This window comes from Dermacentor andersoni, chromosome 1 (assembly GCF_023375885.2).
Source record: "Dermacentor andersoni chromosome 1, qqDerAnde1_hic_scaffold, whole genome shotgun sequence".
NCBI lineage: Eukaryota > Metazoa > Arthropoda > Arachnida > Ixodida > Ixodidae > Dermacentor > Dermacentor andersoni.
Window position 1 is genome coordinate 77,276,282 of NC_092814.1, and position 24,170 is coordinate 77,300,451.

Below are 24,170 nucleotides of genomic sequence, written 5' to 3' on the forward strand. Positions count from 1 at the left end.
ATATCTGAAGTTCTGGAGCCACAAGCGTGAAGGTTTAGAGACATATACTTTATTAGCCAAGGCACTTGCGGATCATTTTTCACAAAAATGATGGTACAGGATGTGCATTTGCCTTATCCTCTTGAAAAAGGGGCTAAGAAAGTTCTAAGGAACTACAGGCCAATTTCAGTCTTGCCTATACTTTTTCAGAAGACTCGAAAAACTTATGCATTGCCAAATAAATACCTTTATCAAAGAACATATAATTTCATCAGTGCAATACAAGTTTAGGAAGTTTAGGTCTAGAGTAACTTGCATTCCTAAAAAAAAAAAAAATTATGTTGTCACATTTTGAAAAAAAAAAAAACATTAATGCTAAGTATTTTCATGGAATTTTACCAAGACTTTTGATAAGTTTCACTATAATATACTGCTTAAGAAACTGAAAAGTTGCGGTATTAGAGGGCACTCAATAAAGTTGATTGCGTCTTACTTAACCAAAAACACTTTATACAAGTTCAAAGTTACCAGTCTAACTTGAAGCTTATTACAAAAAGTGTTCCACGTGGTAGTATTCTCGGACCTCTTTTTAATGTATATGTTGAGGATTTAGTAACCACCCACACAGAAGTGAAATATGTTCAATACGTTGATGATGCGTCATTTCTATTTAGTAAAAGACTACATCAACTTGAAAATAAGGAATGCTTGCTTCTACCTCTGCTGCAGAAATGGTGGGACGTAAATCATTTAGGGATAAACACAAAACAAAAGGCATAGTATACAGACCAGAAAAAGAAAGTGCATGTCATTTTTAAACCTCTGATATGGAGAGATGGCTATGGAGTTGGTTAGTACCATTAAAATTTTTGAAGTATCTTTTTCGCCAAATATGACTTGGAATGACCATATTGATAATATTTCGAAACAATTGGCTCGAGTCATTGGCATGAAACATCAGTTAAACCATTACTAATATTGAGAGTAAAAAAACTCTTATCTATAATTCTCTATTCTACTCATACCTTTATTACTGCCTCTTAGTATGGGGTGCTACAGCATTCACTAACATGCAAAAATATTTATTCAGGAAAAGTTCATGAGAACACTGTTTAATGTTTCAAACAACTGTCATACATCTGACCTATTCCCACAGGAATACTTACTAGCCATATTTTATTGTGCCAGTACAAACCAAGTATGTCTTTCAAAAGAATTAATGGAAAATCGCAGATTCCTGAGCAACCTTGCAGGGCTTCAACATAACATGGTGCCGGTTGCCAATCTACATAAAGACATTTGGCAGGTGGTAACTGCAAAAATGAATTGCCCAAAGAAAAATTGTCAAATACAGTGCCTACACTTTTAAATGAACACAATAGAACTGGAATATTTATTTTAACAACTACATAATGAAACCTTAGAATTTATTTTTCGTTATGTAAATAAATCATTTCCATTTGAGTAGAAATAAATTGCCACCTTACTTTTACTTCTTTTGATGCAGGTGGGTTTTTGTGTCAGTCTGCATTTGAAGACCTTTTTTTTTTTTTTTTTCTTGCTATCTTGTTGATATGTGTTTTCACATTTAATAGAGTCTCTCATGCATGCTGCTATCGTCGATTGCATTGTACAGAGGGGGCTGTGGGATCCTGTCAAGATGCTCTTAGGGGCAACTTTTACCCATAGCCTCCTTCCTCTTCTTGATGTAAATAAAATTCTATTGTACTTTATGTATGTATCGAGTGTGCAACCGCCTATGCCGCTCCTGTTTTACATATTTCATGTAATGAACTTATTGGTGTTACTTGACAAAAAAAATGTGAGAGAAATTTAGTGCTGATATTTGAAATAAAACCTTTGTTCATGTGTTTTCAAGTTTGGTCTGCTATCAGTCTTTCTTTTTGTATATGTGTATGTGTTTTGTGAATTTTATTCTACAAAGATTCATGTCTACCAGCATGACTTTATTGGGTGTGAAGATGGAGAGGTTAATACAGCTGTAATGCAAATCACAGTATTCTGATGGCAGCATACAGTTTAGCACCACTTATAGACCCTTTTCATGGTGATCCCGTGGGCGCTGCCATGTTTGATAATGTGGTGACAAGTCCATTACTTGCCTCAGCTGACTCCTTTGCCAATGTGTTAACAATGGATTGCATGGCGCCCTGGTGTGGCTCAGCAAACCTCTGTTTTCATGGATATAGTCAACAGGGACTGGGTGGATGATATGAAGCTTTGCCCACAGATTCAAAGGACATATAAGTGCTTTTGGAGCTCATTATCCCTTGTCCAAACGGTGCAAGCAGCATATACAATATGTGTACTATATGTGGGGCTAGAAATGTATTCCAAGCTGTATAAATTTTCTGCTTGTGAAATAAATCAGGATCAATGTGCTTTGCTCTTCATTCTTTATTTGGCAAGCACCTTGAATCAGTGGCTTGTCATGTTTCCGACTCGGTAAGGTCGCCATCTGATTGCTTATTTTCTGCATAATCACTCGCGGAAGTGCTCAGTTGCAATAGATTTGATCTTGTTGCACACAAGGCTTGGAACGTAGATGCTCTGTACTTTCTAATATGTTGTAGCAAAGACGTATTATCACTAGTCACTTGCTTACTTTGTGAACCATTATGAAATGTTTAGCTTCAAACATTTGTGTTGTTGGTAAAGTCTCCGTCACTCATGCTTCAGTGCATTCATTCAAGTGTGAGCCCATTCACTTACTTGTGATAAATGGGTGATAAAGTGGGCAAGAGTGACGGTAGAGTGGGCTTAAGTTTGCTGGTGAGTTGGGGTTGATGTGTGTAGATGATGTGGGAGAAATTTGCTACGCCAGGAAGCAGCGCTACTCCCTTTGTCGCTGTGTAATGAGCGGTACTCACTCTTGCCTACATACCGGGGTTGAAGTCCTTTCTCTGGAGGTTAGTGATACAATGTTGGTGAATGAGTGAGTTTTTTTTTATCCTCGAGAAAAGCTGTGCATTGCGAAAGGCGGCTGGCAACACAGGCAGTTCTTATGTAGCAGTGGTCTGTAGACTTTATCACACAGATCCATTTGATTATTTAATACGGCAGTCAATATTTTTGCAGCGAATTACTGCATGTGTGTTCCCTCTGCCACTGAACATTTTGAAGCATAAATGGAGCACAGTGCATCAGCGAACACCCAGTTGCATTTCCGACAGCTGCTTGCACAGAAGCAGAACAGAAGTGGTTTTGTAATCGTGTGCTTTCGCAGAGGCAATATGCAGCGCGTTGCAGAAAGTGCCATCTTGTCCCTCTAAAGCAAACTGCTCCACGAAAAGGGTAAATATAATAGCCAAGGTGCATATTTGCACTGTCAGTTAGTCAAGCTGCACGATTGAAATAGTTGTTTCTGGACTGTAAGGTACAACTGTGTCTTTAGCTTAGGCCTATGTATGGTGCAAAGCTATTCTTTAAAACTGAACGCTTCCCTCCACTTTTTTGCAAATCAGAACAGTGCTACTGTTTCAGGTCTTCATTTCAGAATGAATCCTAATCTGTGTTACGTTTCTCCTTTCAGACGTATCTGGGCTTGTCATCTAATGAAGGTCATGGGACTCAAAATTCACTGCCTGTGCTGGTCATGGAGAGCTTGCACAAGCATTTTGGGGTGACTTTCGAGTGCTTTTCATCTCCTCTGAACTGCTACTTCAGGCAGTACTGCTCAGCATTTCCTGACACTGACAGCTTTTTTGGATCACGAGGGTATGTGGTGCAGGCCCTTTGCTCTTTTACAGTTGATCCACTCACATTTTCTAAATGACAAGCCAGAATTACAAAACTGCTAGTGTGCCAAGCTTTGGTTCTAAATTGATGAAACAATGGACCAAATAAATCTGAGAGGCTTCACTGCAGCCTCTCTCTCCTAGCTTCTTGTGTTGCTTTGCCGTGTTAAAACTATTTAATTATTTACTAGATTACATGAGAATAAGTTGAATGGAACGTTTGAAAATTTAGGTATAAGACTTTTCTAAGTGCAAGGTTTTGTTTCACTTTACATGTCAGCAGCTTCTGCAGCATGTTGTTAGTACCCTCTCTGGGCTTTGCATTTTCTGACGTAAAACGTGCTTCTTTGATTGGCTGCCTATGAAAAGGAAGTACTCTCAGATAGACATTGCAATACCCTGGTTTCGCATTCATAATTAGGAGAGAGTACAAGGAACTTGCTAGTTCTCATGTGTTGCTTGAATGTCATTCATTGATGGAAAGTAGCTCTTTGCTGAAGGTACTGATGGAGTGGATGGAGTCACATTTGAGATTCATGTCTGCTGCCATGAGCCATAATGGCCATACTTTTGTTTTATTCTAAACATACTTTGCTGTTTCAGCATTAAGCCTTCTGTTTATTTACTCATGAGAGCTGTGCAGGCTCAAATGTCCATGCATTTTATGCTTCATGGTAAAGTTGTGCTTAACAGAGTAAAGGAAAGGGAAGCAGATTTGCAAAAAAATCACGCACCATCCCACTCTGTGAAGGTGGATGATCAGCAAAGCTGTCCAGCGCACAACAGAGAGGTGACACAGAATTTTTAATGAAGGTACGAACACATTTATTGTCTTGATTGGTGGCCATCGTGACGAAAGGTATGCACACATATTTTTATACTTTCACGTGCATATGTGTTACAGTAGCCGACCAATTTTTCAGACTCCAAAAATTTAGACTTGATGGATATTCCAGACTTCATAAATGTACCTCAGGGTTCCCATAGAGTTAATGGATTTTCACGACCGATTTTTCGGACAACATAAAGCCAGAAGTTCGCTTTTGTGGACAAAATTTGCCACGACAGACCAGCACTGAGTCAGGGAGGACGCCATTTTTTAATCTTGAGCCGCCTGACTAGCTTCGGATCGGACATAAAATGGCTTGGATCGGTATAGTAATTTGATTAGCAAGTATAGGAGGCGTCCAAATCCATGCTGCAACGGTGGCGCCTTTTGTGAGAAACGCCGATCTTAAAGGCCATGTTTTTGCCTGTAACCTGCGGCGGAAGTGATTTGAGAGCCGGAAACCGGTCATGCTCAGCCAGTTTTGGACACCACCTATGAACGCCAGGTGATGCTTACGATAACCATCACCATCATCACTTTTGCCTCGGCGTCATAGGTGGGGTCGCGCACGTTTTCGTCCAGCAATGATCTGCCGGCTTTTATTCAGTACAGTGCAATTGAAATCATCGCCTGACATCACTAACTGCCGTACAACATATCATCGCTATTTCAGTGTGTTGCGGCCGTTCATTCAGCGCAATGACGATGCGGTTTCCACGCCATTGCCCCTGCTCTTCACCTGCCTCCATCGAATGTGTCGAAGCATGGAAAATATTTTACCATGACGCTGGACAAAAAGGCCGCCATCATCAAGTTTATCGAGCAAGGATAAACCCAAGTCGATGTGGCGAAGGAGTTTAATATCTCTAAACAGACATTGTCTGATTACGTGAAAAACAAAGAAAAGTTGTCTGCAGTCGACCAGTCGCACTGCCAAACTACAAAAAAATGACTGGAAAGGACATCTGAAGCTTGAAGAGTGCTGCAGCTGTGGTTGAAAGGAGTCCTTACAAACAACCTCCCCGTTTTGGGCAACATGCTCAAGCAGAAAGCCAAAATGCTCGCTTTAAAAATGGGCATTCAGGACCTCAAGTTCACCGATGGGTGAATCCGTGGGTTTAAGAAAAGGCACGGAGTCTTTTTCAATAAAGTTTGCGGGGAGAGTAGTGACATGGATCAATCTACTGTCACGGATTATCGGACATGTAAGTTGAAGGCTCTGTTACAAGAATATGCTCCTGCAGATATTTTTAATTGTGACGAGACAGGCCTATTCTTCAAAATGCTGCTGGACCGTTCTATTTCCTTTACGAATGAGGCCTGCGCTGGTGGGAACCACCGTTGCTTTAAGGGTGCGAAGAACTTGCCTGTGTGGTACAGCAGCAATACAAAGGCCCGGATTACACAAAGCTTGTTCAAAGTTTATGTCTGTCGTCTGGACCAGATGTTTGAGTGCGAGAAGAGCCAAGTGGTGATAGTCGTAGACAACTGTGGGGCACATGGCGCCATAAACAACCTGCAAGCTATTCATCTTTAATTCTTGCCACCGAATACAACGAGTGTGCTCCAGCCGATGGACCAAGGGGTCATTAAAAACCTTAAGGTGCACTACAGGGCCCGTTTACTTGGCCGCACACTCATGTGCTTTGACAGCAGGAAGACATACTTCGTTAAGCTGTTCTCGCACTCAGCATGCTAGCGGATGCTTGTAAGGCTGTTCAGCCTTCAACGATTGCAAATTGTTTTAGGCATACTGGATTTTGCAACCCTGAAGAGCCCGTGACCAAAGAGGCAAACAGCACCGCTGAAAACATCGACACCGGCGAGCAGCTGATTGCCGACTTCCGAACGTGCAGCACGCTCTGTACGCCGATGATATTACAATCTGGGTGACCACAGGATCAGACGGCGCCATGCAAGACGCACTACAGGAAGCCGTAAATATAGTTCAAGAGTACGCAACAGCCGGAGGACTCACATGCGCAGCTGAGAAGTCGGAGCTCCTGCTTGTATTCAAAAAACGGAACAAGGCCGATTTTCCACCAGCCATCACATTGCATCTCGATGGCAGCGTTATTCCAAGGGTAGACAGACTACGTGTACTAGGACTTCACATACAACACAACGGGAAGGCCACACATACCCTACACATGCTCCACCAACAACTTACCCAAATAACGCACATGATAAAGCGCATTACAAACCGCCGACAAGGACTGAAAGAAAAAGACATACTCCGAATCGTGCAAGCCCTCATAATTGGCCGATTAACCTACCACCTGCCCTATCATAATCTAACTCAGACTGAGATGCACCAGATGGACACCCTCCTCCGTACGGCACTAAAGGCAGCGCTGGGACTACCCCAACATGCGTCTACGCAGCTCTTACTACGACTGGGGGTGCACAACACCATCCGCGAACTAGTTGAAGGTCATTTTAACAGCCAATTGCAACGTCTGCAACGAACAATGCAAGGGTGCCACATTCTATCCCGGCTAGGATACCAAATACCAAGACAACCACAACAGGAAAACCGCACACTTCTTCCGCTTAGCATTCGCAACAAAATTCACGTGGCCCCAATTCCCCGGAATATGCACCCTGACCGTCATAAAGGTCGACGAAAGGCAAGAGCACAAGCCCTCGCTCGCCTATTTGGCGATGACAAATCAAACACTCCAGTCCTATACACCGACGTGGCCCGCTACCCACAGAAACGTGCCCTATGCCTAGTCGTACTAGATAGTGCACACATTCTGAGAGCTTCGGCAACGCTCAACACTGTGGAGAGTGGCACGGCGGAAGAGGCTGCTATTGCCCTAGCCATCGTACACGCTTCAACCATGCCGGCGCCGGATGGACCTATCACAGTGGTCACTGATTCTCAGACCGCCTGCAGGACTTTGGCACAAGGGAGGGTGACACCCTACACACACCGCATCCTTACATCATTACACTCCACAGCGTTACACAGGGTGCGTATCGTCTGGACACCTGGACACGCCTCTCTCCATGGTAATGAACGCGCTAATGCGGTAGCCCGAGAGCTCGCTAACCGGGCGCCATTGGAAGAGCTGTCCAACCCAGACGACGCACCGACAGAACCACTGAACTACACTGAAACTCTACAATATTACAGAGATAACAGGAGGCACTTCCCTCCCCCACATAATTCCCTTAATCGAGAAGATGCCGTCGCGTGGCGACAGCTTCAAACTAATTCATTTCCCTGCCTCTTTTATCTTCACCTCTTCCACCCCACACAATATACCTCATACTGTCCCTATTGTGGAGCAAAGCCCACAGTATACCATTGCACCTGGGAGTGCCCACGCCCTCCGGGCTACTCCCCTATTCCTTCACCTTCCCCTTCCTCCTGGGAGACTGCGCTGGCCAGCTCAGACCCGCAAGAGCAGCGATGGCTGATCCGGCGGGCACGCGGAGTGGCGCGAGCCAATGGGGCCCTGAACTAAGGGCTCCACCCTGCGAGGAAGTCGCCCAAACTCCTGATAAATAAATGTTTTCTCTCTCTCTCTCTCTCTGCCGACTTGCGCAAGCAGTGGGATGGACCTTCCCGCTGCTGTTACTTTTGACGAGTTTGCCGCAGTCGACAGCAACATAGAGTTGTGCACGGAGCTTATGGACGACGAGGTTGTGTGCCAGGTGACCGCACCGCCGCGAAGCGACTCGGACTCCAACGACAACACCTCTGGCCACCCGCAACCATCAATGCAAGACATTGTCAGTGCTCTAATATTGTAGTCTGGTGTGTATGACGAGAACATGACACTTGCAAAGATTCAAGCAGACGTTGTTACAAAAGCAGAAATTTAAAACGAGACCATCTGTGACTTTTTCAGTCCAGTTTAGCTGGAATAAAGTTCGGTTTTGTTACTCACGGATTTTTTGTACTGTTCTTTTATTCGGACTATTTTTCGGTGTCCTCCAGGTCCAGAAAATCGGTCAGCTACTGTATACGTTTGTTATGCACATTCATTATATACATTTGTGTTTTCATTTCGCAATACAGTTGAACCTCGCAATAACAAAATCTGCGGGGAAAGCGAAAAAAGTTGCTTTTGTGAGAATTTCGTTGTTGCGAAAAGAAACAGCACAGATGGGTAATGCATCGCAGAACCAAACTTTACTCTCAAAATTCCGTTAGCCTGCTTTGCAAGCTTTGCTCGAGAATAAGGAACCGCATTGCCGACAGTACAAAGTGCGCCGCATGCATCGACCAGCAGTGGCAGCACTGCCGTAGCGCAGTATTCTCGGTCAGTTGCTTTCAGAGATGCGATCACTTTTGCGAGATTTTGCGTAACTCGGCACCGGACGCAGAGCAACAGCGCATGCAGCAGCATTTCTCCAGTGCACGCTGTTGCGCATAAGCGCTGACGCATCCAGTGCCGAGCGCAAAAGTGATCGTATCTCGTGTACCCAAAGGCAAACAATCGAGATAATGGCCTTTTCATGCAAATCTACAGCCAGTGCTGAATCCGCATGCAATGCCTGTCGGGTGACACCAAAACCAGCGTTCTTGAAGCAAGGGATGTGTATTCCCGGACGATTGCTCATTCATGGCCCGATGCGCGACACTCCATATACTGCGACCTCCATTTAAAGCACCATTAACAACTCTATGTTCGTGGGATCTAGATTTCCTTGTTTTTGCTGCATTTTTCCCACCAAGGCACACATTACGCAGTGCACTGCCGCTATCGGCGATTGTTCTTCGAAACGCATGTTCAGTTTGCGTTCAGTTTCGCCTCACGTGATTGGCCTAGGCCTCGCTGAATCATCAGCTGCGGGAAATGCGAGCTGAGCGCGCATTTCGAACAACGATCTACGATCTCGCCTATAGTAGGTGTGCAAAAACCGTCGTCACATGTTGGTAGCAACATGCGTTCTGCTTCAAATGGGTGATAAACAAGATGGTGGCCATGACGTGTTTCCAGTGCACTGACCGCTTCCGGAACTTGGTTGTTTTTGTGAACAAAAATGTAATGCGGTGGTATTTTGTGCAATTTTAGTGCAAAACAATCGCAATTTAGCACATTTTGGAGCCTGCTAGCCTTACGTGAGTAGGTAATATGCTGAGTTACGTTCCGGCAAATTGCGTTGATGTGGGATTGCAGTACAGCGACATTTCATTGCAGTGAGGTACGAAATGCATTGAATCCTATGGGCGTTCGCTAGGGATATGAAAACGCTTCACTGTCACGAGAATTTCGTTGTCGCGGGTTTCGACTGTTTATTGAGACAAAGAATTTGAGACCGAAATCACTGCACTGACTGGCAATGGACCAGTGCCATCAGCGCCTTCGCAGAGGAAGGGTCTGTATGGGAACACTGTCATGATGAGCGGCATCAGAGCCATCTGTAGAAGAAAACGACGACGAAGGCTCGAGCAGTATATTGAGGCAAAGAATTTGCAGTCAAAATCGCCGCGCCGATTGGCAGTGGGCCAGTGCCATCAGTGCCTTTGCAGAGGAGGGGACAGTATGGGAATACTGGCATGATGAGCGCCATTGGAGCCAGCTGTGGAAGAAGACAATAACGGAGGCGTGAGCAGTGGCACGAGCGTGCAGGACAGTATGGGAACACTGGCATGATGAGTGGCAACGGAGCCAGCTGTGGAAGAAGACGATGACGAACGCACAAGCAGTGGCACGAGTGCGTTCGTGCAGTTACACCGACAGGCCCCAACGAGCCAGCTGTAGAAGACGACGAACGCATGAGCAGTGGCACAAGCCATTGCTGATGATGATAGTTTTTGCTCGCACACATGAAAATTTCGTGGAACCCTAGCCATAGACAGCTTCGCTGTAAAAAAGAAATGTTTAAGCCACAAATTAATGAAAGGTAAATTACTCTTGCCGGTACTTGGTGCATCAGTATGGCCAGAGCACCCTATAGAATGAAAGCAAACATGGTTTTAAGAGTGCCTGTCTTATTGTATTTTCCTGTGTATAAGTTGTGTATAAGTATGGCAAGCTGGGCGGGTTGGTAGAATTCCATGGTGACTAATTAACAACATGAGGATGTGGACTTCGAGAAGAAATAATGTGGCGAGTGCTGACTTCAAACCAATGTTTAATCTGAAACACGCAATTAATTTATGCCTCATCTTGAGTGGTGACCTCACCTTAGTGGTGATGTGTAAATTGCTTGTGCATTTCAGAATAAACGAAGACTTTCAAAGAAAATGTTAGTGCACAAGTTGCACCCGTATATAAAATGCACCTTTTTACTCAGTTGGCACGATGAAGTGCAGCAATGAATGTTTTTATTCCAATCACTAAATACCATTTTCTTAGTGCAGTGCTTGTCCCGTCCTTCTCTTTTTGTGTTGTGTACAGTGCGCTGCCATCATGAATAAGCCCAGATGATGTACTAGTATGCACATTTCTTGAGAAAGCTGAGCATGAACCTTGTTGGTGGGCATTGTGCTTCTAGACCCACTTTTGTGTGCACCATTTCTACGGGAAGGGTGCGGGGGAGCACACCATGCAAGTGCAGAGAGAAACATTGTCTTTTTAGTCAAAAGTCACTGAAGGAATTGTTTTTCAGCACATTGTGTCAAAGTAGAGCCATTTCAGGTGACAGTGTCGCAAAATTTTATTCCCCCTAGAAGTGCTGTAACTCTGTTCTCGTTCTAAGTTAACTGTACAAGATGACATCCACCTCTACAAACGCTGAATGTTGTGCACTGTTTTGGAAGCTATAGGGGAAAAAAAATTTGCAACAATGGCAATTTTGAATTTAGAACTCTACCATTTTACACAAGAATATTCATAAACTCTGCATGCCATTTGGTTTACCTTAGAAAGCAAGTCTTGGTTTATAAGGTTTTATTAAAGGCTTGGTGTTACGGATTTTCCTAAATCATAATTTTTGTTCGATTGAAAGTACTTTGTTAATGTAATACAGGCTTTTGTTATTCTTGTATGCTGGTCTGTTTACAGGTCCATCCTGAAGTTTTTTCCTGTAGCTGGCTCTTTTGAGGTCAACCCACCTTTTTCAGAAGAACTGATGGAGGCCACTGTGAACCACCTGGAGGTTTGTGGCATAGGCTGTATGATGCTTATTTTCAGCAGTGCTAAAATCTTGAAAAGTGGAGAGGGCACTTTCTTTGCTGAATGAAGGTCTGGGCCCATATTTTATAAATTGTTTTCATTTTCTATTCTTTTTGCCCCCTCCTTTTTTGTGACACTTCATAAATGAATATAAAGAGAAAAATCCCTGCAAAATGTTGGCCACTGGATATGTTGTAGATTTGTGCTTTATGGGTGTTTTGTAGCATGTTCCATCAGGTGCTTTTCCATACCGGTGGCAAGTGTACCAGCACAAGAACAATGTTTAGTTTCTTCAAGAGCTATTCTGCATGCGTTTTCTGCTTTCACAGATTATCACTTCTCACCTGTCTTCAGTGTGTACAGAAAGTCTGCACTTCATTGCATGCTCTTGATAAGTATCGACTTAATTGGCCTGGTGCATTGTGCTGCTTAATCAACTGCATTTCAGTCACACATTTCATAGTGTTAGCTTCTATCAGGCGGTGCTGATAATTGTTAGCATCACCCAGTATGTTATATGCTGTTAGAATTGTGCCCATTTTTATACATACACCACAAAATGTCTCAATGACACACTGCCAGTTTATGCTTCTTTGTACTGCACTCGAATTTGATACAGTTAACTTCCGTTAATTCTACTTTAACGGGACCGACGAAATTGATCGAATTATCCAGCTTGTCGAATTAAATAGCCGGAGCTTGATGTGGGCGAGTTGGTGTAACATACATGAGGAAAGCGGCGCTAAAGAGACGAGGACGAATTAAACAAGATGCAGAAAAAATGCCAGAACACACCACCGATTCATTTGGCAGCATTTGCTCAAGTCTGACATACCCCCGAATCAAACGCGCACCCAGTTTCCATGTGTCCAAAGTAGAAATATAACGTGCACCCTATTTTTTAGCAAGAAAAATGGACAAGGTTTTAATGTGGTGTTGCACAGTAGTGGCCGATTTCCTAAAGTTAGCTTCGCCTCAGTGCACAAACGAACGCCGCGATTGCGGTTTTGGTATCGTGTCCAAGTGCCCCACGCAGGCATTTTCCGGCCCAACTTGATTGAAAAAAAAGAAACAGTCGTGCGTTAGAATCACGTAATAACCATAATCGGACATTGTGAGCTACGGTTATTGCTTGAAAACCTTCCCAGGATAGGCTGGAAATGGCTGTTATTGATGGGAAATTACTTATGTTCACCACATTCGCTGTGCCCCAAGCTCCGCTGAGACAGACTCTGCCACTAAAGGGGTCGCTGCTGGGGTCGGACGCATGCATGCTGACTGGTCAAATTGAAACCATCCGGTGAAGGCCAATTTTAGAATCAAAATAGCGAAACTTTGGGCCCATAGAAGTGCATGGGCTCTGGCTGGGACCATCAGTCAGAATTAACTATAAATCGAATTAACTGGAATCCACTTAACAGAAGTCTACTATAAAACAAAGTAAATATTAAATTTGGTTGTTCATGCTTTACTTCAATGGAGTATTCTCCTGCTATAGCGAAATCGAAACTGCAAGCTCCAACATGATATTGTTTATGGTGAGGCAAATTTTTATTTGCATGTGCCTCAAAAATATATGTTCTGGTAGCAAAAATATATAGCAGGAGTAGAAGGAGACGAGGTGTCGTCACCAGCAGCCATGGCGGAAAGCAGGACGGTGCGGCTGCTGCGAAGCTCTGTGGCGAGGATGGGGAACGGCACCCTCCACCAAAATGTTACGCGAACAAAGGATTAAGACTGGAGACTATTTTCAAAGTATATTTAAAAAGGGTTAGGGTAACTGCAGTGCTGGCCAGTTCAACCAACAGTACAGGAGCCAGCGAGCGTTCGTCATCTTCGTCGGGGCGCCCGCGTGCATCGGCCACACGAAACACGCAATATGCGTGTATCAATAGCAAGTGCAGTCACTGACCGATTTTTCAGGTGCCTGATTTTTCGAACCTGCACGATTCATGCGGCACCGCCAACTGCCCATAGCACCAATTTATAACGGCAGTAACAGAAATTTCAGATGCTAAACAATGTTTCAAGCGTGAATCGTGCGTTTTGGGCATGGGCAGGTGCCACTGCTTGCCAAAGTTGAAAATGACGAGCTTGATAGTATCAGCTGTACCCTGTGTCAAAGGTGATGCTCATAATCTCTATCCATCTGGGGGGTGCCATGCAACAGGCACATAGTCTCTATAATGGTAAAGGTGTGAGGGGGGAGATTTGGAAAACTTGCAGAGAGACAAATGTTGTTCTCTTCCGTTTGCTTACTAATGCAGTGAATGTTCAGGCGCTAACAAGCAGAAGCACAGAGCCGTGTGCCATACCATACTACACCATACTGTTCAGTTTCGGTCTGAGAAGATCCCTTTAGAAGTATTGTTTGCATCACTGTGGTGCTTTTTGGCTCCTTTTTGCTCACCACTTTAGAAAACGAAGTGGTGTCACGATGTCACGTGACTGACATAGTATCATTATCCTCGTGTAATGGCTGCAGTTTTTATTTCCAACTATGCGTCCAAATCTTTTGGAGGTGGCTCACTCATTGGTAAAAAGTAACCAAATGAATATCTGCTTTTAAAAAAGAGACAATAAACAGAAAATAAATCAGCCAGTGTTGTGGAATCTGATCATACGAATGCATGAGCCCTCATGAGAGCACCTGTCAACAACTATGTGCTGTCAACTTCTCCAACTTCGTCAGCTCGAAATTGCCAGTGATTCTAGTGGATAACATGGCATAGCATTCTGGAAATGGTGTTGAAAAAAATTTCTCATGCAAAAGTAGACATTTATTGTGTGCTTCACACACATGACAACATTGAAAAAAAATAACCAAAGGATTTTTCTGAAAATCTGCCAGGTGGAGAAAGGTGGATGTCAGCTTTCCTTTTCATTAGAAATAGATATCGCACACATTGCTATCAGCACCATCTACTTAATTATACTATGCTTGCTTGCTTCACGTGTACAATTTTCATTGGTGAAGTTTCTTTACCACGGCCATTTAACGGGGATCACGGGTGACCCACGAGTGCCGCACCCGATTTCATAGCTCCTGGCACCATTATGGACTTGCTGTGCCATCTAAAACGCAGTTTAAGGAGTAGATTTTTGTTTTGCTTTGTAGAGGCGATATTTAACAAGCACGCAGAGATGCACACCCAGTGGTTGTGAAGATGGCAGGCACTCTGATAGTTCAGCTCTTATGAAAGCAACGTCGGGCTCACGATTCTGCCGGGATTATTTGCATGCTACCAGTAATTGATTCTGAAGACATGTTTACCCCACTTCTTTCCCCTTTCTTTCTGTCTGTCACCATTCACGTGCTTTTGCTTGGCTGCTTGCTGCCACTTTGTTGTGGCTTCACGCAGTACTAGTGAGCTGATGTCTTTATTTATGTATTTATTTTGCCTTCTCATTTAGGATGCTGCTGTGACGCATCAATATGGTCCCTTCACGGTATATTAATCGGTGTATTAATCGTGACCTAGCTTGAGCAAGTTGATCGGCACTTTTGAGCAGGCATGATCAGCCTATGCGCTGTGCCCAAAAGAAGCCAACATGCGAGCCCATGGCATTCCAGCGAGATAGCAGCTTGATAAGGACACTTGCTTCATGCTCACGCGACTGTGAGACATAAATGGCCACATGATTCGTGAGCATCAGTGGAGGCAGGACAATTGTGCTCTTCCACAGTTCAGTTTCAGTTTTTGAAGTGAACTTGTCCAGAATTTAGTACAATGCAGGAAGTAGCAGTGTCAGCTTTTTGCATGCCTGGAAGCAGTTATGCTCGTATGGCTGGCTTCAAATATTGCATTAGAATCAATAGTTTTGACTCGGTGCCAGGCACATTGTCTTGGCACAGTGCCAGTAACACCTTTGCACGTAAACACCGTGTCTGGTGCCGATGCACATCTCAGTGACTGGGAATATTACTGGCGGAATTTTGAAAAGGCTTCCTGTGGTTTCTGTATGGCTAGCAGGCTTCTATTTTCATGATATTGCTTATCTCGAAACTCTGCTTATCTCTAAATTTTTTCCAGTTTTTACAGTTTTGCGTTAATGGGTGCTTAATGTAAGCGTGTTGATTGTAACCAGTATGATATGATATATTAATGATATATTAAATAAAATATCATTACTAAAGCTTTCAAAAAATTGCAATTTTGTTCACGGTAAGGAAGGAGTTAATGTTGTCCTCTTTATTCTATTCAAAGGATTGGTTAGTACAACATTTGTGTGTTTTCTTCCAGCGGCTGCTTACAGAATCACAGGAATCGCTGTCCTTCATAGTCTTTTTCCCAGACTTTCGAGATCCTGTTCCAGTGGCCTTGACCAAGCTTGAAGCCAGCAGGTGAGCATTGCATTATCTGAAGTAGAGAGAGAGAGAAGCTTATTTACAGAAAGGCAGAGAGGTCAGCCTGGGCTATAACATGCTCTGGCCTGCTACTGGGAAAAGGGAAGGGGAGGGAAAGAGCTGATGAATGATGATGGTATAAGGAAGAGATGCGTATATACAAATTCACAAAGTAATGGCATCTCTAAAGCCGTGCGTCCAGCCCAGTGGCTTGGAGAAAAGCTATAGCATCACTTGTTACCAGGGATGCGCTGTTTGCATTAGGCCAAGGACCTAAAAGAAACTCGTCTGATAGCGGTCTCTTATGGATTGTTGCAATGGAAGAGACAAGTTGTTAATTCATTCAATTCAGCACTGGTACGCCTGTCAAACTCTTTGTTAGCCTTCTTCAGGCATGGAATTGCAGCTTTAATTGTGCCATCCCACACGTTAGTACCTTTCTACTTTTCTGTGACACCATGTTTCAAAAGCAAAACTTGCATTGAATATTTTTTCTAAGTATTTGTTTGGGAATGAAACTAGCTTCACAGCACTGCAGTAGCCCAGTGGCTATGGCGTCGCACTGCTGAGCTCGAGGTCATGGGTTGGATCTCGGTTGCAGCAGTTGCATTTCGATGGGGAGGGGAATGCAAAAATTCTTATGTATAGTTAAATTAGGTGCACATTAAAGAACCCCATGTGGTCAAAATAATTTGGAGTCCCCCATCATGGCATGTCTCATAGTCAGATCATAGTTTTGGCACATAAAACCCCAGATTTCATTCACAGTTATTATGCAGTCTAACACCACGGGCATTAATGTCGACTCAACAAATTTATGAATTGTTCAGTGTCAGGCTTATGAGTGCGAATGCATAAAAACCTTGCCTAAATCGAAGAACTTGCACACCTTGTTCCATCCGAATGAAGTTTGTATAAAGCAGTGCTGATTTTTTTTTTCTTTTTTTTTTACGGAAGTGCTGGGCAATAGAAGTGATGAGCCAATTGTGCCAAATTGCCTCGGCACCAAGTAATGCTGCAGACTGCGAAATAGCCTTGTTTTGCAGTTATCGCACCACACTTGCACTGAGGCACATCGCGGTAAGAAAAAAAAAGGGAAATATGGGAGGTTCAGCATGACGGCACTGAAACAATTTGCAAGTGCCAGCATTATCCAAATGGTCAGGCAAATTGTGAATTTCGGTGTGTAGGAAAGCCCTATAAAATTCACACATTTAATGCTTCAACTAGTATTTGAACCATTTTTACTGCGATAACTGTTATGGGCTCCCTCCCTTAGTCCGCCAGTGTTTGTTGCCAGAATCCCAAAATGCTTTGTGAAAAGCTTATAAAAAAAATCAATAAAAGTGAGGAGTGCCCTAAGTGGATTCAGAGTGGCATTAGGAGATTTTACGTCATAGCTAGTACTCCATCGAAGCTACAGCAGAGAGAAATAGTGCACCTGGAGAGCGCAGTCATGTCGCTAGCAGCTGTGGTTGGTTAACACTGCACTCTGCAACTTGTCTGTAAACCAGGAACGAGGTGAAAAAGCTAAAATGAAGCCAGCAATAAAATACAAAAAACAGGATAAGAAAGAGAAGCAAGAAGCAGTCGCATCTCTGCACTTCACCAGGAGGGCCACCTCCACAATGAAGTTTTCTTCTCTACCGCAGATCTCTGTGCTCATCCACTAACAACAGCACGAAACTGTGCGAGATTTATTGCGCATAATATTGCACTTATGCCAATGCTACAACAGAAAAGAATAATGTGCTAAGAGATTTATTAGCAACGGGCGCGAACGGGTAGCTGTCACAAGCGTTCGGCGAAAGACAGCAACCACGAGCTCATGCCGGTGGCGATGGTGCTGTGGCGCAGGCAGCTACTCTTCTTCGTTACAATCGCCCTCCGCAGAAAAAGGCGCCATCCTGGCGGCTTAAGGCGAAGAGACTACGATTGGGTCGTAGTACGGCTTAATGCGAGAGACGTGGACAAGTTCGCGGCCGCGATGGCGTGAGGGGCTCTACGATGTAATTGACGGAGGACGTTTGCTCGAGAACGCGGTAGGGTCCTAGGTACTTTGCGACAAGTTTTGAGGAGAGGCCGGGTGTAGTAGCGGGTACCCGAAGCCATACGAGAGAGCCAGGCAAAAAAGTTGGTGCAGAACGGCCGGCAGGTTGACGGGATTGCTGCTGCCACTGGTCCTCGGTGGAAAAAGAGCGGGCAAGCTGGCGGCATTCCTCGGCATGACGAGCAGCTTCAGATAGCGGAGTACTTTCGGAAGCGTCAGGTGTATATGACAGAATGGTATCGAGAGTAGTAGAAGGTTCTCGTCCGTATAGGAGAAAGTAAGGGGAAAAACCAGTAGTTGTTTGGGTCGCAGTATTGTACGCATACGTCACGAAAGGGAGAACTTGGTCCCAGTTTGAATGATCAGAGGCGACGTACATGGAGAGCATATCGCCAAGAGTACGGTTGAAGCGCTCGGTCATACCGTTAGTTTGCGGATGGTACGCTGTACTGGTGCGGTGAACGATTCGGCATTCGTCGAGTAGTGCCTTCAAAGCATCGGAAAGAAAGGCGCGGCCTCTATCGCTCAGAAGTTCGCGAGGGGCACCGTGGCGAAGAACGAAATGTCGTAACAGAAACCATGCAACGTCGCGGGCGGTGGCAGTCGGCAGAGCAGCTGTTTCAGCATAGCGGGTCAAGTGATCCACTGCAACAATAATCCAGCGGTTGCCTGCTGGAGTGGAGGGTAGCGGTCCGTAGATGTCTATACCAACACGATCGAAGGGCCGACGAGGGCAGGGAAGGGGTTGTGACGGGTAGACTTGTCCGGGAGGTAATTTTCGGCGTTGGCACTGAGCACAGGAGCGAATGAACTTTCTGACGTAGTTATACATGCCGCGCCAATAAAATCGGATGCGTAGCCGAGCATAGGTCTTGAAGAGGCCGGCATGTGCGCACTGAGGGTCTGCGTGGAAAGCGTCGCAGATAAGGTCACGAAGATGGCGGGGTATCACGAGAAGCCACTTGCGACCGTCAGAGAGGTAATTACGACGATAAAGAAGGCCGTCGCGAATGCAGAAGTGAGTAGCCTGGCGGCGAAGAGCGCGAGATGGTGAAGAGGTGGATGGATCAGAAAGGACGCTGATGAGAGCACTGATCCAGGGATCCTTGCGCTGCTCCGACGGCATGTTGCGCAGTGCATGAGATCGAACTGTGGGCTCATGGGCGGATAGGCAAGCGCAGTCAGCGGAGACCGGTGAGCGAGAAAGGGCGTCATCGTCCGTGTGTTTGCGGCCGGAACGGTAGAGGACGCGGATGTCGTACTCCTGTAGCTTAAGGGCCCAGCGAGCAAGTCGGCCAGATGGGTCTTTAAGGGTAGACAGCCAACAAAGGGCGTGATGGTCAGTGACGACATCGAAAGCGTGGCCATACAAATAAGGACGGAATTTGCCAAGTGCCCAAATAATGGCTAAACACTCTTTCTCTGTAACAGAGTAATTAGCCTCGGCCTTTGTCAGAGTTCGGCTCGCGTAGGCAACGACATATTCATCAAAGCCCGCTTTTCGTTGTGCGAGTACGGCGCCAAGTCCGACGCCGCTGGCATCGGTGTGGACCTCTGTGGGCGCTGCAGGATCGAAGTGGCGGAGGACAGGTGGCGAGGTTAGCAGGTGGCGTAATTTCGTGAAGGCGTCATCACAGGCGGGTGACCAAGCGGAAAGTTCTTTGTCGCCACTTAGAAGGGCTGTCAGGGGTGCACTTATGGAAGCGAAATTTCGAATGAAACGTCGGAAGTATGAGCATAAACCAAGGAAACTTTGAAGCTCCTTTAACTTCTTTGGTTGCGGAAAGTCGGTGACAGCACGGAGCTTGGCTGGATCCGGAAGAACGCCGTCTCGTGATACAACATGGCCAAGAATAGTGAGCTTTCGGGCGCCGAAACGACATTTTTTTAAGTTAAGTTGAAGTCCCGCGTCAGTGAGGCATTTGAGAACTTGCTCGAGACGGCTGAGATGGGTTCGGAAATCAGCAGAAAAGACAACTACGTCATCCAGGTAGCATAAACATGTGTTCCATTTGAGGCCGCGTAAAATATTATCCATCATTCTCTCAAAAGTGGCTGGGGCGTTGCACAGGCCGAAAGGCATTACGATGAATTCGTACAATCCATCAGGTGTTACAAATGCTGTTTTAGGTCGATCAGATGGTGCCAAGGGGACTTGCCAGTATCCGGAACGTAAATCCAGCGAAGAAAAGAACTCAGCTCCCTGCAAACAGTCGAGGGCGTCGTCGATGCGCGGTAACGGGTAAACGTCCTTGCGCGTTATCTTGTTCAGACGTCGGTAGTCGACGCAGAATCGAATAGAGCCATCCTTTTTCTTAACGAGGACGACCGGTGATGCCCAGGGACTGTTGGAAGGCTGCACAACGCCACGCTTGAGCATGTCAGCAACCTGGTGGTCAATGACACGGCGCTCAGAGGCGGAAACTCGGTAAGGGCGCTGCCGCAAAGGTGCATGACTGCCGGTATCTATCTGGTGAAAAACGGTCGATGTGCGGCCCAAACCGGAAGCATGGCTGTCGAAAGAAGCGCTGAACCTCTGCAGGAGAGCAATAAGCTGGCTTCGTTCCGAAGATGACGTGCCATCGTCGATGGAGCAGTGGAAAGCGTCGAGGAGTGACTGATCAATCGCAGAGTCACAAGTAAGTGCGCCAAGGCCCGCAGAAGTAGAAACGGCAGGAGTGTCAAAGATGCAAAAGGTGTCGACCGGTTGAACAAGGCCTAGGCATTCACCATGAGATAAAGCTAAAGGGCAGGCTGTGGGATTGTCGACGACCATTTTCGTGACGCCATGGCGAAGAGTAAGGAGAGCAAAGGGCAGCGGAGAACATCGGCGGCGAATGAACAGCTCAGAGGGCGTAAAGAGAACAGTGGCATCAGAAATAGCGGCGCACGACACAGGCACAAGTAGGGAAGAGCGTGGCGGGACGGAATTGTCTTCGGACACAAACAGTTTAACACTGGAAGGGTCGTTTTCGATAGGCTCGACGTCGGGAAGTGCAGAAAGTTCGAGTTCGGCGTGACAACAGTCAATAACGGCGTTATTATTTGCAAGGAAGTCCCAGCCTAATATGATGTCATGGGAACAAGTGGGCAGCACGACGAATTCAACGGTATACAGTAGACCTTGAATGAAGACGCGAGCAGTACAGGCAGCGAGAGGCGTTATATTTTGAGCGTTCGCGGTTCGAAGGGAGAAGTCGGAGAGAGGCGTCAAAACCTTTCGTAGTGTGCGGCAGAGTTCGGCGGAAATTACGGATACGGCGGCTCCTGTATCTACAAGTGCCAGGACGGCGATTCCTTCGACAGAGACTTCAATGACGTTGGCTGGAGAGGGACGAGGACTTGGGCATTGCGACGTGGACGCAGTTCGTGCCTCGGGAACTGCGGCCATCAGTTTTCCTGCTCGGTGGACACGGGACGACGCCGCATCGGAGAAAGCGAGCGACGACGGGGAGATGGTGAGCGGCGAGTAGAGGCGGTTGGGCGGTCAGGGGAAAAGGAAGAGGTAGGAAGGCTGGAAGGCGAAGAGGAAAACGGAGCGGGGAAAGGTGGCGCTCGCCGGATGTTCTGAAGAGGAAGCATGCCACGACGACAATGGCGCGCCACGTGACCAGCATTACCGCAAGCAAAACATATTGGGCGGTCATCGAAGGTGCGCCACTGGTGGGGGTAAGGTCCGAGTCGCGGTTGAGGATTCGCAAAATTCTGGCGGTCAGGAAGCGGCATAGGAGGAAAATGCCGGCGTTCGTGAAGCGGCATAGATGGCGGCAAAAATGTCTGTGGTCGATGCATAGAGGGCGGCAGGGGCGTTTGTGGACGAGATCGGGAAACTGCTTCAGCGTAAGTGAGAGGAGCCGTGACTGGTGTCTGCTCAACGGCTGGAGGAACGGCTTGAGAGACTTGTTCTTGAATGAAGTCGCGGATCGTAGGATGCAAAGCAGGGGGTGGTTCCTGGACAGAAGATATCAAAGATAGCTGGCGGGCGACCTCTGCGCGAATGAATTCCTGGATTTTTACGAAGAGAGCAGCATGGTTGTCGTCGACTCCAAGGCTTGATAGAGAGTCGGCGGGTGGGGTGGGACGTCGGGTGTGAAGCCGTTGCCTGCGCAACTCGTCGTAACTCTGGCACAATTCTATCACTTCAGCGACAGTGTGAGGACTCTTCGATAATAACATTTGAAATGCGTCGTCCTGAATACCCTTCATTATATGTTTTATCTTCTCCTCCTCTGACATGGACGCATTCACCCGTTTGCAAAGGTCGACAATGTCCTCAATGTAGCTTGTGAAGTTTTCTCCGGCCTCTTGGGCTCGTGTGCGCAAACGTTGTTCTGCACGAAGCTTTCTTACTGCAGGCCGACCGAAAACTTGGGTAAAGTTGGTCTTGAAGACCAACCACGAAGTGAGGTCGGCTTCATGGTTTAGAAACCATAGTTTCGCAACGTCCGTAAGATAAAATGCGACGTTTCTCAACTTGGTAACGTCGTCCCACTGGTTATGGGCACTCACTCGCTCATAGGACGAGATCCAATCTTCAACGTCTTTGTCATCTGTGCCGGAGAAGATAGGGGGATCTCGCTGACGCAAGGCACCGGCACAAACCAAGGTGGCCGGCGCTGTTGGAGGAGCTGGAGGAGTGCGTGCGTCGTCGGGCATGATGGGGGGTAGAGTGCGACTCCGAAGTTCCAGGGTGGTCGAAACCCAGCACGTCCACCACTTGCTAAGAGATTTATTAGCAACGGGCGCGAACGGGTAGCTGTCACAAGCGTTCGGCGAAAGACAGCAACCACGAGCTCATGCCGGTGGCGATGGTGCTGTGGCGCAGGCGGCTACTCTTCTTCGTTACAAATGATTCACGTGGAAACTTTTCGATGCCACACTCTGCAGCTGATTGCGCCAGCACCGAGCTGAAACAATTGAAGCAAAGCCAACAGTATGGGAAAAAAAGGCAGGATAGAGAAGAGAAGGAAGAAGCTGTGGCCCTCCACTTCACTAATGGGGAGCACTGCCACCACAAAAGGAGACGCGAATTAGAATTAACATTAAAGAAAGTTTTTTTTTTTTTTGTCAGAAACAGATTGCTCACAAGCACCTGCAAATGCTTACTCCAACCAATACCAGACTGAGCAGTGTAAGACTTACTGCACATAATGTAGTGCCAGCTATCGTTTCACTGCCTTGCATTATAGGTGAAACCACATTATTTTATTGCATCATACGGCCTCATATTCATGATGCCACACAGCATGGTGCCCCCTACATTTGCACTTACAAAGTATGTTTATGCCCTTTAAAGTGGAACCACTGTGCCCAAGGAAAGTAGTATCAGATTTTCATATCTTGCTGTTTTCATCACTAATAATGGTTTCGAAGGATTATGTGGCAATTCACGGCATCTCATCACTGAGCCAACAGTTCTGGTTTTGCGAGTTACTGCCAGTCCAGCATTCAGGCTGATAAAGCTTGATGCTTGATAACCCTCTGCCTGACAGCACCACAGATATGCATCATTGCTCACTAGAAAATTGCTGTATAAGTATGTTTGTGGTGTCTCTTCTTTCTGTCGTGTTTGCTTCTCAATTTTTTTGCCGCTGGTTTTCTGAAGTTTCAGTGTAAACCAACTGGCCCAGCAAGCAGCACTTCTATAGTAATATGTTACGTTAAGTTGCATATTATATCATTTTTTTTTTGTTGTTGTTGTGGTTTTGAGCAGGTGCAAAATATTTGTGGGTGAAATAAGTCAGTCGGAAAGTTAGGTTTTTTTTTTTTTTTTCGTTTATTCATGACGGTAGCTAAACAAAGTGCTGTAGCTCTACAGAAGTCGAGTGCTATCCTTGCTGGTCTTGCTTTATGGATCGGCACTCTTTTCTGCTTAATCTTCGTGAAATCCATTCGAATGGTTGGTTGGTACTTGGCAATGCATATGTTAATAACAACTTGAACGGAGATCTCAAGTATGCTTTGGTGATCCTCTCTTGAAAGCTGCTTTTGAAAGAGAGTTTAGCAAAAGGTGCTGCAATTCTTTTGAATGAGTAGCAAGCCTTTCACCACAACAGTAATGACCTGCTTTCATTGGGGTACTTCGAAATAAATAGCCAAGGTGTGTCGCCATTTCCTGTATAAAACT

General features: G+C 45.7%; 1 protein-coding gene across 1 annotated transcript in view; it reads left to right on the forward strand.

The window, feature by feature from the left end:
- Nucleotides 1–24,170, forward strand: part of Pcif1 (Phosphorylated CTD-interacting factor 1) — a 150,081-nt gene that overhangs the window by 85,741 nt on the left and 40,170 nt on the right. Inside the window, exons 11-13 of the mRNA XM_050191279.3 lie at nucleotides 3,533–3,717; nucleotides 11,535–11,628; nucleotides 15,890–15,990. Of these exons, the coding sequence (XP_050047236.1) occupies nucleotides 3,533–3,717; nucleotides 11,535–11,628; nucleotides 15,890–15,990 (380 nt within the window). The remainder of the gene's footprint in view (nucleotides 1–3,532; nucleotides 3,718–11,534; nucleotides 11,629–15,889; nucleotides 15,991–24,170) is intronic.